Below are 13,368 nucleotides of genomic sequence, written 5' to 3'. Positions count from 1 at the left end.
TAAAGGACTCTACTTTTTTATGGTATGCCGACGCTGGACGAGAAACCTGAATGGCCTAAGGTGATAAGTCCAAGGTATACAGGGTTGTTCTCTCCCATGTTCCACCCGTTGTGCAGATAGCAAATATCAAATTAAAACTTGTCGTGTTTGTCTCTTTCTGCCCGCCCTAATATCAAGTTAAATGATTGAGCGATTGAGATGTTGACACCAACCTGATCGAGTTTCAATCAGAACGTTGCCCAACCCATTGAACTCCGTCATTTACCCGCATGATACACAGAGCTTATTACGCTCTAGTGAATTGAGGGCGGACGAACCTGCTATGCACGAAGGAATTCCGTACCCAAAATAACTGCACAGAACGTATGAACGAATTCCCTTGTCGCTCAAATGGAGCGCCTTTAATTATGTATGCATCGAGCCAGTCGTTACACGAGTCTTTTTGCTTTTCTAATGTTGTCTTATCGGTTTGTGATCTCCACCGCTGTTCTGATGGCTGGTGTCAACTGCCTAAAGATGATGAGCGTAAGTCGCCGTCCATAACCCTTGGATGTGGATGCAGACGAAGTTCGATGGAATCCTTCGCTCAGATTGAGAAGGCCACGGTACCGTTACTCGCTGCAGAAGAGTTGGATGATAGCTCGGCTGATCTGTGGTGGTCAGAAGGAGCGTTCGACGATTGCGATGTAACTTGTATAACATAGTCCCTATTGCAACTCCCAGTGGGTGATAAGAGAGCAGTTACTGAATATCCATAGCATAGAGACATTCGCTTGTCGGTGTTGAATCTATGTGAACAGGAACCGCCGTTGTTCAATAGCGCTCGTGAAAAAGAGGCTCGTCTAAACAGTTGCAGCTTTTAAGTTCGAATACTTTGATCATTCATTTGAATCACTGGATTGAGATTGCACTTCCTTGCAGGGCGCATTACCCTACGTCTACGAAAAGGATGAGTACTTCGTACGATTCTCCGAACCAGTCGCTAATGGATACCTCACACTTGAGGAGTTGAGATGCCCCAGCACTACTCAGTCTCCCATTGGTTATATCTTCCCTGATGGTCTCGAGTGAGTACCTGTTGTTCCCTCTTCCTGAATCATGATGCTCCGACCGTTGGGATGATGCCCCTTAGTTCATTGAACAATATTCAGGTGGTTCCTCATGGCATCCACCAACTCTCACGAAGAGCATGGCAAGGGAGGACTCTATGTGATAGAGCCCTGTAGAGTCTATCAGATCAAAAACAGAGCTACGTTCACGGGATCCTTGATAGCGCTCTTTAAAAGCACCAGTGGGAACATGACAAAATTGTCTCACGAAGGTGGTGCATATCTGTTCCCACACATTGTTGAGGCCCTATGCGAGATGATGGAAAATCCTGTTGCGAACAACCGAGAGGTTTATCTTTCGAAGGTGAGCGTCATTCCTCATCTCCACAGTAGAGTCTAGATTTGCAAAGTAGGGCACACCATTCATGAGACTAGAGTTCCATCACGAAGAGGTCGGAGCTAGCTCAACTAGGGTTGTCGTCACGGTAGTATCCGATGGAGGGCCGAGGATAACACGATTAGCGATCAGGAAACCTCTCCGAATGCGCCATACTGGCCACGTTATCGAGGACCTCATGGGTCTTTAACGGTAGCTGGGGGAGATAGTCAGGATTTGTGGGTCTTGGTTCATTTCATTTTGTCACCTCGGAAGTCCGTGAGCTCTTCCGTGGAGATCATACGTTCTTGAATGAGGTCTTCGCAACTGCATCCTGGGTGGATGATCAAGCGTTTGAGCAAATGGACAGAAGCATTGTTTTTTTTCCAAGTTATGCCCGGCTCTATGGTTGCTCCGGTGTGATCTCAGGTCTTGGGTCGTGAGAAGATGGATGTCTTCAAGGTCTCGCACGACGGCTACTATGCGGCTTTCATTATCAAGCATGGACGTTTGAGGATCAAGACTCTCTCCTGTCCCGGGACGGGCAAGTTTGAGGAATTCGAGGATGATGCGTAAAAAAGATCATCGTCCATGCGCCTGCCTAAATTTTTCCTCTTTGCAAAATCAGGGCAATTCCAGCTCACTGGGAAGGTTTTTCCTTGTTGAAGTCGGTGGACTCCTTGGAGTTCGCTCTCGAAGAAGATGACAATAGAACCATACAGGATGTATTGCACGTGTTACGCTGGGTGTATAAGGGACTCTCTATCATTGATGAGATGCCGACGCCAGACCTGACGAGTCCTAATTCTGTGTTTATCCGATCGCTTTGCCAATCTCCGCTGGCAACAAAGAGGAATAAAAGCAAACTGCGTAGAAGTCTCAGACGCCTCCTGCAGTGGTAGAAGCAAGCACTTCTATGGGAACTTCTTCTTACCAACACGGTTGTTCTCTCTCATGTTCCACCCGTTGTGCAGATAACAAAGATTATCAAATGAAAACTTGTCGGGTTAATGATCGAGCGATTAAGTCGTTGACACCAACCTGGTTGGATCCTAACCAGATTGGGGTGAACAACTTACCATCGACGGTCCAATATTCATAGTTTACTGGAATACAGCGGTCTCAGAACTCGGGTGACTATCATACAGGTATGCTCGTGCATACGTACTACGTAATCGCTGCGATTACTACGTGTTTGTAGTGATTACGTATTACGTATTCACTCGGTGTTCACGTTCTCATCATTTTGACTCCAGCGTTGTCGGACTGATTCACGAATTTGAAATGTACACGTTGTGGGTCGTTACTTTTTAGGTTACGTTTTCTTTCTTGGGAATTTCTCCATCACAGCGCTGTTGGTTGAGAAAAGAACCCTCATCGAGAAGTGTCTTCCGAAACAGTCTGTGATGTTGCTATTAATGCCAGACATGTGCTTTGATATCTTCACGGAATTATAACTTTAGCTTCTCTTCATCTGGGACACAAGCATTGTGCTGAGCTCATCTTCTCCCTCAATGACGTTCTATGTCGCATATTATTTCAGACGTGATCGCCTGGCATTGACATTGACTCGTGTCCAGTGTTGCAAAATATGTACTCGCTTTCCTCAGCTAAGCTCAATAGTTTCCTCACTAATCATAGGAGTTCATATACAAATTGAGAAAAAATACGAGAAGTGGACAGAAACTAACAGAAATTCTACAAAATTTCCTCAGAGTTTAGATATTGTCTCCAACACTTGTGGTTGATGATGTGCCAATTCTACCACACTGCTCGTGTCTGTATGTATCCTCCCGTCGATGTAGAAGGGCAGCTGTGTTTGTTGAAGATCTATCGGGTATAACACTTGTTCATGCATAGTTAACTATCGTGGTTATGCTATGGGTTCACCGTTGATGTTGACTATGCCCATGCGTTTTCTTAACACATCAAGTTCGGGTGCTTCTATACTCACTGCTGTTGTTGTGCTTACCGAAGTCCAGGAGATGATTCTACCAGTAGTTTGCTTCACGATGCGCAGCAGCAAAGCCGATGCCTCAAGACGATCATCCCCACGATCGCCTCCTACCCGTCGGTCCATAGTGAATCAATCGTATCAAGGTGTCCTCGTAGTCATCATAGTGTTCTGGTTCATACTGCGGAAGACTGTCCTCAGCTCGTACACAGAAGAACATAAGTTGATTACCTTTGCTATCTCCATCATAATATTACTCTGTTTGATCGCTAAAAGGCTCGGCTACATCTAGCGAGCCTTCATACCGTTGATTTTCACATTCCTTAACGTCGTTATGTTGTTACTCATATGTGGATGCTCATTATCAGAGCAGTTCTGGTGACATGATTATCAGCCGTCTTCTGAACACTACCCTTTGCCGTCGAGTAGGGCGTCCCAGAAGCTTCGCGATATACCGGTACGACCATGTTCATTCCTGATCACCGATATTTAGTTTTGAGATTCATTTCTTCAGGACTCCTGCTCCTCCTATTTCTGGAGTCCTTGAAGTTCGCCAAACGCTACATATATCTCCTGGGCTCGCTGGCTTGGCCACTGCATTCGACAAGCTCCCTAAGGATAGTGATGGTATACTTCCGCTCGGTTCGGTAATTCTCATGGTACCCAACAGGTGTAACTCGAGAAGAGCTGCAGCGCCTCAGCCCCTCTACCCCCGCGGAAATCATGGATGCGATTTTCGGACTTTTTGATAATTTTCCTAAGGACGGCAAGATATCCTATAACGAGCTTTGTAAGCGGAATAACATGATCAGCAAATTATCATATAATTCGCTCTCCCAGGTGCCTATCTCTTGCTGCACGCTGAAGGCGTTACTGATGCTGAAAGGTATGCTGAAGACAACCGCGCATGAGCAGCTTCTCCTTATTAGGTCGGAGTTCACGTTTTCGATCTGTGATGCAAATGGAGACAATGAAGTCTCGAAGGAAGAGCTTGCTGAGGTAAGCTGTCATTCTCAGACTGAGAATCTCAGTGCTACTCTATTGTACGTCAGGTCGTGGAGACTCTGGCATATGCCAAATCCAAGGATTGGAGCGTGGCTAAAGTGAGTGGTCAGGCTGCATGGGACGGAGGTCCAGAGAGCTATCTCAGGCTGTATCCCTTCGCATCGTGGAGGATGCGTTCGCGAAGTCTGATGAAGCTGATCTCGACATTCACGCTTTCACCGAGTGGAGTCGAGGACAGTCTGAGCAGGCCCAGGTGAAGAGTAGAGACTCGCATGGTCATCATGAATGCATTTGGTTAGGAATTTCACTCCCTGGTTACGGGCACTATTTGAAAGCTTTGTGCACACAGCTGATGCGTCGCTTGTATTATACTTTGCTCACGAGTTGAGAGTGTCTTAATGAACGAACCTGAGATCAAGAATAATGATCTAATGCACAAGGCATAATCAATATACAAGATCTGGTACATGGATCTCTCCGAAGATCACAAAGACATTCAAATAGCTTCCGCAACAGTGGAGGACTTGGGAATCGATCCTAGTCCCTTTCCCGTGTAAGCAGTGCGCTCAACTGTTCGGGTAAAGCGAGGCTGACAATATTGATTGGACTCGTTTACAGGAGTGCCAAGTACTACAAACTTGGAGAAAGTACTGAATCCATATCAGCTTTTCAACTTTCACTACTCTTCCGCACTGCCACACAAGAAAAGAATCCACACGAGAATACGAAGCTTTCAATGAGAGCCTTTCATGTCAACACCAACCAGCTATCTCTGACTCACGTGTCCAACATACGAGCTGTTGAGCATGCTAGCAACCGAGACGGAGCCAGCTCACGAAAGCAGACTATTGATGTCCTTTTCGTGCGCAGACTTCGACAGAAGCTTACTGTCCTGAGTGTCCTTAGTGTACCTTGCTTGTCCTCCTCCACAGTGCCCCAGTGGCTCTCGGAGGCTAGAGGCTTCAACGGCTAGTGTACGCGGCTTACGTGAGGCCTGCGGCGTGCGCTACTTTTAACGCGCTGTTCATGTATTTTGCATGTATAGTGACAGTCTTACAAGAATTTAGTGACGGAATCTGTCTTCACAATTTCATCCCACAGTTCTGACTTTCGGCTCATGTCTTATGATGTCTCCCATCGTCTACCAGCATCCGTCAACTTTCGTAAGAGGATTTACCGTCGTAGATTTGACCGCCACAAGTGGCCGTCTAGGCACAGAGTCTCCTCTTGGATAACCCGTCTAACCCTCGGTGTTAATCGAGTTGGTCATAGTCGACCGTAAGTTACACTGAAGCTCATACAATGTGAAAAATCTATTTTCTTAGTGATGAGAATCACGTGATGGTACTCGTGTACTCGTGATAGGAAATGTTGAAACCGAGTCGGAAATTTTTGTTCTGAGGACAGGGTGCAATCAATTATTATTCTCATCCAATTAAAGTGTTATCGAACTTGATGTCAAATTCGTCGATCAAATTTCATTTTTTCGTCAATATTTTCGTTTTTCCGACCAATTTCGTCGAAATTGTAGTCACATTCGAATGTCGTCGATTATCACACACCGAGGAGTTTAGAAATTGATAAAACACGTCCACAGTTTATAACCTAGACGCTCCTGCGTTAGTCGTACATCCCATTGTGGTTTAATAGGTACTGGACACGGCACTGGATGGTGGGGTTATCTTGTCTTATGTACCTCCTGCCGACTTGGGCTTATCTTTATCAAGCTTATACGTATAACGCTCTTCATCTCCTTTTAGTCGGCCTGTGGTAATAGACACTTGCTGTGAATGCTGATTTGTGACGTTATATATTTTCACTTTGATAACAGGTGGTGACGTGATCGTCGTGAATGTGAGTTAAATGTTCCCTTTCATAGCGTTTGTATATGGGTCGAATTTTCACATGTTTCTAGGTACCTCATCGTGACATTCGTATCGTTCATGGCTGATTACGTGTGCTTGCCAGTAATGACACGATCGCAGCGTGAGGAGTATCTTGCGATAGCTCCCAGCAAGCGTCCAAAGTTCACCCCATCAGCATGGGGTATGAGAGATAGGGTCGTAGCCTCTATAGCATGCTGGATCTCCATGGCTGAAAGTAATATGGGGAGTAGTAATGTTTCCTGGTATACGGTACGGCTTCAGCTCACTGTCGCTCCACGGATAGACGCCTGTACGATAAGAGGATCTCGATTTGGATTCATCCTAGTTTGTTGTGATAGGTATATCGACTTTGATACAAATTTCTATTTTCTAAATCCTGAGCGAACTGGGAAAGCAATTTAATTCTAGCTATGTCTCGATAGTCTCTGGTACGATGACTTGCTGTCATAGGGTCGTAGCTGTATTACTATCATTGCGAGATAGGCTTTGTAGAATAGCAGTTGTTGTTTCGACTTGAACTGCTACCATCAATATCGGTACATGCCATGCATAACATTGAGTGTAGTGTGAAGGGAAGTATCTTGTCTCAGGTTGGTCCCGTGTCCATTCGTATCTAATTCCACTCCTCCTCGCCGCTGTTTCGGCTGTGTGTATAATATGGAGTAGAAAGTAGTAGTATCAGTTTTGCACAGTCCATTTCACAATGGTTTCCTCTCAGCTCACACGCCTCATCTGTGTGGATCTTCCGTCACTGTACATGGCACGTTATATCGAGCCTCTCACTGACGGTGACAGCCCTTTGGAACGGCAAGACATGGTTTTGAAGGTCTTTGAGTATTACTCAAGCCGGGTGTCTCTGCTAAGTTGATAATAGTCATGTAGTTGTCATGAGCTACTTTGGTGCCATCCTGGAGCCAGGTGTTGTGTTTGTAGAAAGTGTCTCAGACGAAACCGAAAAGTGTCAGATGGTGACTCGGCAGCTTATGTGCATAAGTGGACCTGTGACGGACGGCATTGATATCGACGATGCTTGTCGTCAGCAAGTTATCGTCATATTGTGCGACTGTAACTATAGGCTTAGCCATGCTGGATCCACTATTTGCAGAGAATAACTATTAGGATGACCACGGGCAGGTGTTTCGGATTGGCAACGGACATGAAACGTGGCAAAATGAATAAGCATTTATTCTGATCTCTTCAGAAGTTGTAAGGAGCTACCTCGCTCCGGTGGCATGATCCTCAACCTTATCAGGCGGTCGTTCTGCTCGCTAATATACCCATTCCTATACTGTGTGAAGTTGACTATGTCGTATTTGAAATGTTCCGACTCGATGATCCTGGAATAATAAGCGGCAAATCATACATCTCACTGTAGGACAGCTTCAAGATGGTTTCTCACTCGAAACAGTTTCGGTTGAACCAAATACAAGCTGAAGAACAATCTGATGAAAGATGTGAGAATTGAGAGCGATAACGGCGCACCTTTTCACCCAATTTAGTCCAGTGCGAATGGTGAAGACTAATAATCTGAATCAGTGAACGAATAATGAATCATGCATTTGGAACTAATTATAAGATGTATTGGATCTTCCAGGGGACTCCATATTTCGCTTATCATGAGCTTCATGGGGTGGAGCCACTTGAGCAGCTATCGTCAAAACTCCCTATCATCAAGTAACAACTGCAGCCCAATCAAGTGCTCGACTCCTCCGAATGCTCAAACTCGATAAAGTGTGTACTTGAACAAGTTCCTGTCATGATTATCTCTTTTGTCAGCCCTCTGAGGGAGGCGTTTCCTGTACAACAGGAAAAACAAAACATTCATCGCCCCAGCATGGGAGAACTGCCATCGAACCATCCGTTCGAGTCGACTAATCGCCAAATGGTGAATTTCTTGCTGCTTATCAGAACAGGTTTCCCCTCCAGATTAACAACACTGAGAGTTGAGATTGCCTCAGACTAGTCGGCAGTTCGCCACTCACGAGCCATGCTGTTACTCCCCAACTGCAAACACGATAGCGAGCTGTAAACAGAGAAGCAGGTTGAAAAATCATAAAACAAGTCACTCAATAGCAACTTTGTTGCTCGCCCGGCATTCCGCTTGGACCTTCACCGGGACACTCCACACAGGTACGGATAGCGCTTCCGACTGAAGGGAGCAATGACTACTCACAAAGATGAAGGCTACTCACTATGTCTCGCAATACCGACACCGTTGTAGAGGTCCATGACATCAAGGCAAAAATAAACAAGCAAACGAGCAACGGTGATTCGTCGATTGGAGGCCGCTTATCGGGTGATACTATCCCAATGGCGCGATTAACTGACAACGAATTGAGTTCCTACTAACCAGATGGTGAGGAAAGCTACATGATATGATGATGACGGGTAGTATGCAGGTCCACCTATAGGGCGCGAGGGGAGCATCACAGACATGAGCAACCTAAAGGCATATCCCGTGAACGATACTAAAGGAAGCGCAGCCGAGTGTCGTAGCATCAATGTCCATTATGCCTCAGAGATTCCGAGAGAGTTGATCAAACTCATAACCAACCCAGCTTACCTGTATGATGGTCACTATCTGGGAAAAAAGGAGACCGATGAACCATATGACAAGCCGTGGGTGATCAGACATAACATTAGAGGTCATCATCCACAAGCAAGCTAGGATGACACCTATACAGTAAGGGGCTGCTGTTGAAATGGCATTGAGCAACTTGTTAGCTATCAAATCTGAAGAACAGAACACGTCCACCTGTATCATAGTCGATGACTCCTCTCACTAGAGTGCTTCTGCTTCCGTTGAGTTGTGGTTATGTGGCGGAAAACCCCATAAACATGCGTTAATATTACAGGGATAGCGGAAATTGAGCATCTAGAATATGATTATGATTATCTCGGGTTCTTCAGCATATCCCCTTACAGCGCTAATGCCACGTCACGTCGTTCAAAGCGGCCTCCAATGAAAGGTAATGTCTCCTGTACGTGCCAGAAAGTGGTATGATCGTCCAGTTGAGAGCTCATGAGGTATATACTGGCGAGAATAAGGACTCCTTCGTTCGGACCGTTGATGTAGGGGAGGATGAATTCACCTGATTTGAATGTGACGGTGGACTTTATGACAAGCTGACCCACCCCGATAGTATTCATCCCAAGCTGCGAAGAAGAACTGAGTTGAAGCCATGAAGAGTACAGTCAGAGTTCTGAAAATACTCAGTCGGAAAGATACGAACTATCTACGGTATTGTACCTTAAGCCTGCTCCGAATTGGAATAGAGCAGCAGCTGAGAAGGTGCTCATGACGATGTTGATACCATCACAACCATGGTCTACTACGAGCCCGAGCGCACTGGAGAGGCCAAGGCGACGGGCCTGAAATGAATCATGGCTTCAGGGCAGGAAATGAATCTTTAGCCTCCACCTGTTTCCCGTCTAAGTTGTCGAAGAGTTGGTATGCGAGAACCATGACTCCTGTGAGAGCCCATACCCATCCCGGAGAAGACTCTGTGAGAGATGGGCAGTACCTAAAGAGAGCTTATTAGCGGTAGGTAAATAGATACTGCATACCAGAGAACAGTCAGATGTGATACGATGTTACAGAAGAGACCACAAACTGTCAAAACGTTAGGATGTACCTGAGGGGCGGTATGGGGTATTTAATGTTTGGTTTTGCTATGTACCCATGTAGGAATGAATCGGATAATTTCCTCACATAGAGGTGACAAGAAATAGTTATAGAATAGGCTGCGATCTTCTCCTTTGAATTCGAACGACCTGACCTGTTTTACATCCTCGGCTGACAAGTACCTAGCGAACCAAGATTGGAGCAATCGCATTATGACGCGGTGATCACTTGGGAAATATTGCGATCCGCTCGAGTTGCATAGATGAAAAGATTCGGGATTTCTGTGAGGCAAAATCAGGTCTGAATATCGAGATGGAAGTCAATACTCATCCATTGAACGACCTGACTGATTGCGCAGTATTGCGTCACGCGCCACGAAACTCAGCACAGTTGGAAAGTTTCGTAGCGTTGCTAGTCTTGGGCCGTATGAATCGTAAGACGTTATACTCCTCTATTCTCTGCGGTACTTGCGGCAGCAACACAGCTAGGCGACTGTAACCAACCATGAGAGCAATGTCGGAGTAAAAACGATTCGTATATGGTGAGCCGAACTGGGGTGAGTTGGGGTGATGTGGTCGTATGTAGTACATCAGTGTGTCATTCATTAGTTATAACTATGTCGCGTGACAAACCTTTGTTACACTTCAGCAAAACAGTCGGATTTTTTCCAATTGAGAGTTAATCCAAGGGATATTTCACGATGTCTACCCACCAGTTGTTTCATTCAATGTCACAGCTTGACTTCCTCAAAGCATTACGCGAAGAGGAAGAGGATGGTGCCGAAGAAGATGGTCAGGGCCCAGCAGCCGGTGATGTATCGCCTCTAGAATCCGAGGGGGATCCTTCTGTTGAGACGACTGTGGTGGATAAGACTGCTGATGCTGGCTCTAAAGGCTGGGGAGAGATGCTCGCGGCACAGGTAGTAGCAGGAGTAGTAGCCGTCTGTTGTATCCCGTTGTAGAATCGAAAGGGACCGGTGGAGGGTCGTGGTGGTAGTAGTAGTAGTAGAAGTAGATGATTTTCGTACAGCTTGTAATCATATATCGTTGTCACGGGTGGGGCGGCTATGCCACTCCTAGATATACTCAAGGTTCATCCTTTATTCTGGATGGGGCGGCTATGCCATTCCAAGATATACTTAAGGATCATCCTTTATTCCGCATGGGGCGGTCATGCCACTACAAGATATACTTGAGCATCATCATGTACACCGGATGAGGTGGCTATACCAAATCGAAATATATCTAAATTAACTCAATTTTGCATCCACGCGAGCTTGAAAACCTACCAGCTATGGCATATCGGCCCCGAACGGAATCACCCCTACTAACGTAAGATCAGTGAGTTTTCGACGTGGGATGTTAGTCATTCTGTCCATGCCGAGGCAATTCCTATCTCGTGCGTTTGTGAAGGTGATCGCACCGGGGCATATCGTGGGGTGGCATAGCAGCCCCAGCCAAAAAACAAATTATACTGAGACATGTCCTGGAGCGGCATAGCTGCCCCGACCAAAGAAACAGATTGTACCGAGGCACTCCTCGGAGTGGCATAGCTGCCCCGACGAAAGAAACAGATTGTACCGAGGCATATCTCGGAGTGGCATAGCTGCCCCGAACAAAGAAACAGATTGTACCGAGGCATATCACGGAGTGGCATAGCTGCCCCGAACAAAGAAACGAGTGTACCGAGGCATATCTCGGAGTGGCATAGCTGCCCCGAACAAAGAAACAGATTGTACCGAGGCATATCTCGGAGTGGCATGGCTGCCCCGAACAAAGAAACAGATTGTACCGAGGCATATCTCGGAGTGGCATAGCTGCCCCGAAGAAAGAAACAGATTGTACCGAGGCATATCTCGGAGTGGCATGGCTGCCCCGAACAAAGAAACAGATTGTACCGAGGCATATCACGGAGTGGCATAGCTGCCCCGAACAAAGAAACGAGTGTACCGAGGCATATCTCGGAGTGGCATAGCTGCCCCGAACAAAGAAACAGATTGTACCGAGGCATATCTCGGAGTGGCATGGCTGCCCCGAACAAAGAAACAGATTGTACCGAGGCATATCTCGGAGTGGCATAGCTGCCCCGAAGAAAGAAACAGATTGTACCGAGGCATATCTCGGAGTGGCATAGCTGCCCCGAAGAAAGAAACAGATTGTACCGAGGCATATCTCGGAGTGGCATACCTGCCCCAACTTGAGAAATTGATATCACCAAGAGCCCAATCGGCCTTCAAAAAGGTGATCGGCGGCACGGAAAATTCTTATGTGTTTGATTGAGGCGCCGATGGTATCGGGCTAAGGTTATTGACACCCGGTGCTAATAGCAACATGGGTCGGTAACCTATAGTAACTTGCTATAGTCTGTACTGTGAGCATCATAGATATGCATACTGAACCATTAATGTGTATGAGGGGTTGGAAGAGATTGATTTGCCTATGATACAGCTGTATTTAAAAATTTGGAAAAGTCTATATTTGTAGTGTATATATGTTCACTCGAGTCCGATTCCAACTAGCCATCTTCTCGAGCACGTTGCAATGGCCTGCTGTCGGACTGAGCTCCGCCCTCAGCTTTCTGGTAAACCTAATGAGTCGTTGTTTCGTATTCAGGACGCCAGTAGCGAGCCTACAGGAGGTGGTGGTGGTTGGGGCGCCATACTTGGAGGCGGAGGAACCAAACGTAAAGCTGATGAAGCCTGGGCTGAACCCACGATGAAACCAGGAGATGGTACGATGGACGCTTTCGGTTACTTCAGAACCCTATTCGTTTAGAGAGTTCTACGGCTGAGTTTCCAGAAGCTGCCCATATAAAGATTCTCTTCTATGCGTCTGAGGGTATTGAGGTGTCTGCGGAAGATGTTCATAACTACAAGACGTCACTGAAGACTAATGATAAAGGGTGAGAGAGGTCATTGCTGCGCCGGGGGGTATCTCGGTGTATCTTAGGGCAATACCTGCAGAGGAAGCTTCAACTGGAGGTCCACCACGAGCGTTCGGACTTTCGGGTGAGGGTCGTATTGAATAACCTTTAATGCATTGAAAATTCTTAGATGAGCATGGATCGAATGAGGCCGTTGGAGTTGCTAGTATCCCTAAGGAAGAGTTCAAGGAGGTGCTGGACAAGCTGGTTTGGTCGATGGACACTGATACGGAACCGCTGTGGCGCAGAGCACATCCGAATGAGGTAGGTTACGATTATCACCCCTTCGCTACTATGTATTCTTGTTCCTATTATTATTGGACTCTCAGCGAAGTTGACCTTGAGTAGACTAGACAGAGACTTGAAAGGAATTCAGTCCTAATAGGGTTCAACCATCATCGAGGGGAGCGCAAGCGTTGGGGGTTCCTCCCACTGCTTCTCATATAGGCTCTCGAAGACTAGTGAATCCGTCTTAAAACGTTCGTAGTACTACTGCTGAACTACAGCCTTTCCAGGTCAATTTTCGTAGAACTCTTGTCCGTATTTTAGTA

At 46.4% G+C, this 13,368-nt stretch overlaps 4 protein-coding genes across 4 annotated transcripts; 3 read left to right on the top strand and 1 right to left on the bottom strand.

The window, feature by feature from the left end:
• Positions 1 to 453: 453 nt before the first annotated feature.
• Pmar_PMAR019227 (hypothetical protein) lies at positions 454 to 4,716 on the top strand (the record flags this gene model as incomplete). The annotated part of the gene is made up of 14 exons (XM_002780279.1): positions 454 to 525; positions 591 to 686; positions 922 to 1,067; positions 1,152 to 1,413; positions 1,855 to 1,997; positions 2,054 to 2,150; positions 3,748 to 3,836; positions 3,894 to 4,000; positions 4,050 to 4,169; positions 4,220 to 4,265; positions 4,309 to 4,378; positions 4,432 to 4,482; positions 4,530 to 4,637; positions 4,684 to 4,716. 14 exons carry the CDS (start codon positions 454 to 456, stop codon positions 4,714 to 4,716), a joined length of 1,440 nt encoding a protein of 479 aa, XP_002780325.1.
• A 1,638-nt stretch (positions 4,717 to 6,354) lies between these two features.
• Positions 6,355 to 6,643, top strand: Pmar_PMAR019226 (hypothetical protein; the record flags this gene model as incomplete). The annotated part of the gene is made up of 2 exons (XM_002780278.1): positions 6,355 to 6,484; positions 6,609 to 6,643. 2 exons carry the CDS (start codon positions 6,355 to 6,357, stop codon positions 6,641 to 6,643), a joined length of 165 nt encoding a protein of 54 aa, XP_002780324.1.
• Positions 6,644 to 9,189: 2,546 nt separating this feature from the next.
• Positions 9,190 to 10,106, bottom strand: Pmar_PMAR019225 (phosphatidyltransferase, putative; the record flags this gene model as incomplete). The annotated part of the gene is made up of 6 exons (XM_002780277.1): positions 9,190 to 9,362; positions 9,406 to 9,473; positions 9,521 to 9,642; positions 9,692 to 9,794; positions 9,838 to 9,905; positions 10,059 to 10,106. The coding sequence occupies 6 exons, from the start codon at positions 10,104 to 10,106 to the stop codon at positions 9,190 to 9,192; spliced, it is 582 nt and encodes a 193-aa protein (XP_002780323.1).
• A 516-nt stretch (positions 10,107 to 10,622) lies between these two features.
• On the top strand, positions 10,623 to 13,199 carry Pmar_PMAR019224 (hypothetical protein; the record flags this gene model as incomplete). The annotated part of the gene is made up of 6 exons (XM_002780276.1): positions 10,623 to 10,814; positions 12,508 to 12,625; positions 12,670 to 12,796; positions 12,844 to 12,902; positions 12,948 to 13,081; positions 13,152 to 13,199. The coding sequence occupies 6 exons, from the start codon at positions 10,623 to 10,625 to the stop codon at positions 13,197 to 13,199; spliced, it is 678 nt and encodes a 225-aa protein (XP_002780322.1).
• Between the last annotated feature and the right edge of the window lie 169 nt (positions 13,200 to 13,368).

Source organism: Perkinsus marinus (assembly GCF_000006405.1).
Source record: "Perkinsus marinus ATCC 50983 genomic scaffold scf_1104296944428, whole genome shotgun sequence".
NCBI classification, from domain to species: Eukaryota; Perkinsozoa; order Perkinsida; family Perkinsidae; genus Perkinsus; species Perkinsus marinus.
Note: the sequence above shows the minus strand (reverse complement) of the source record. Positions and strands in the feature narration are given on the sequence as shown.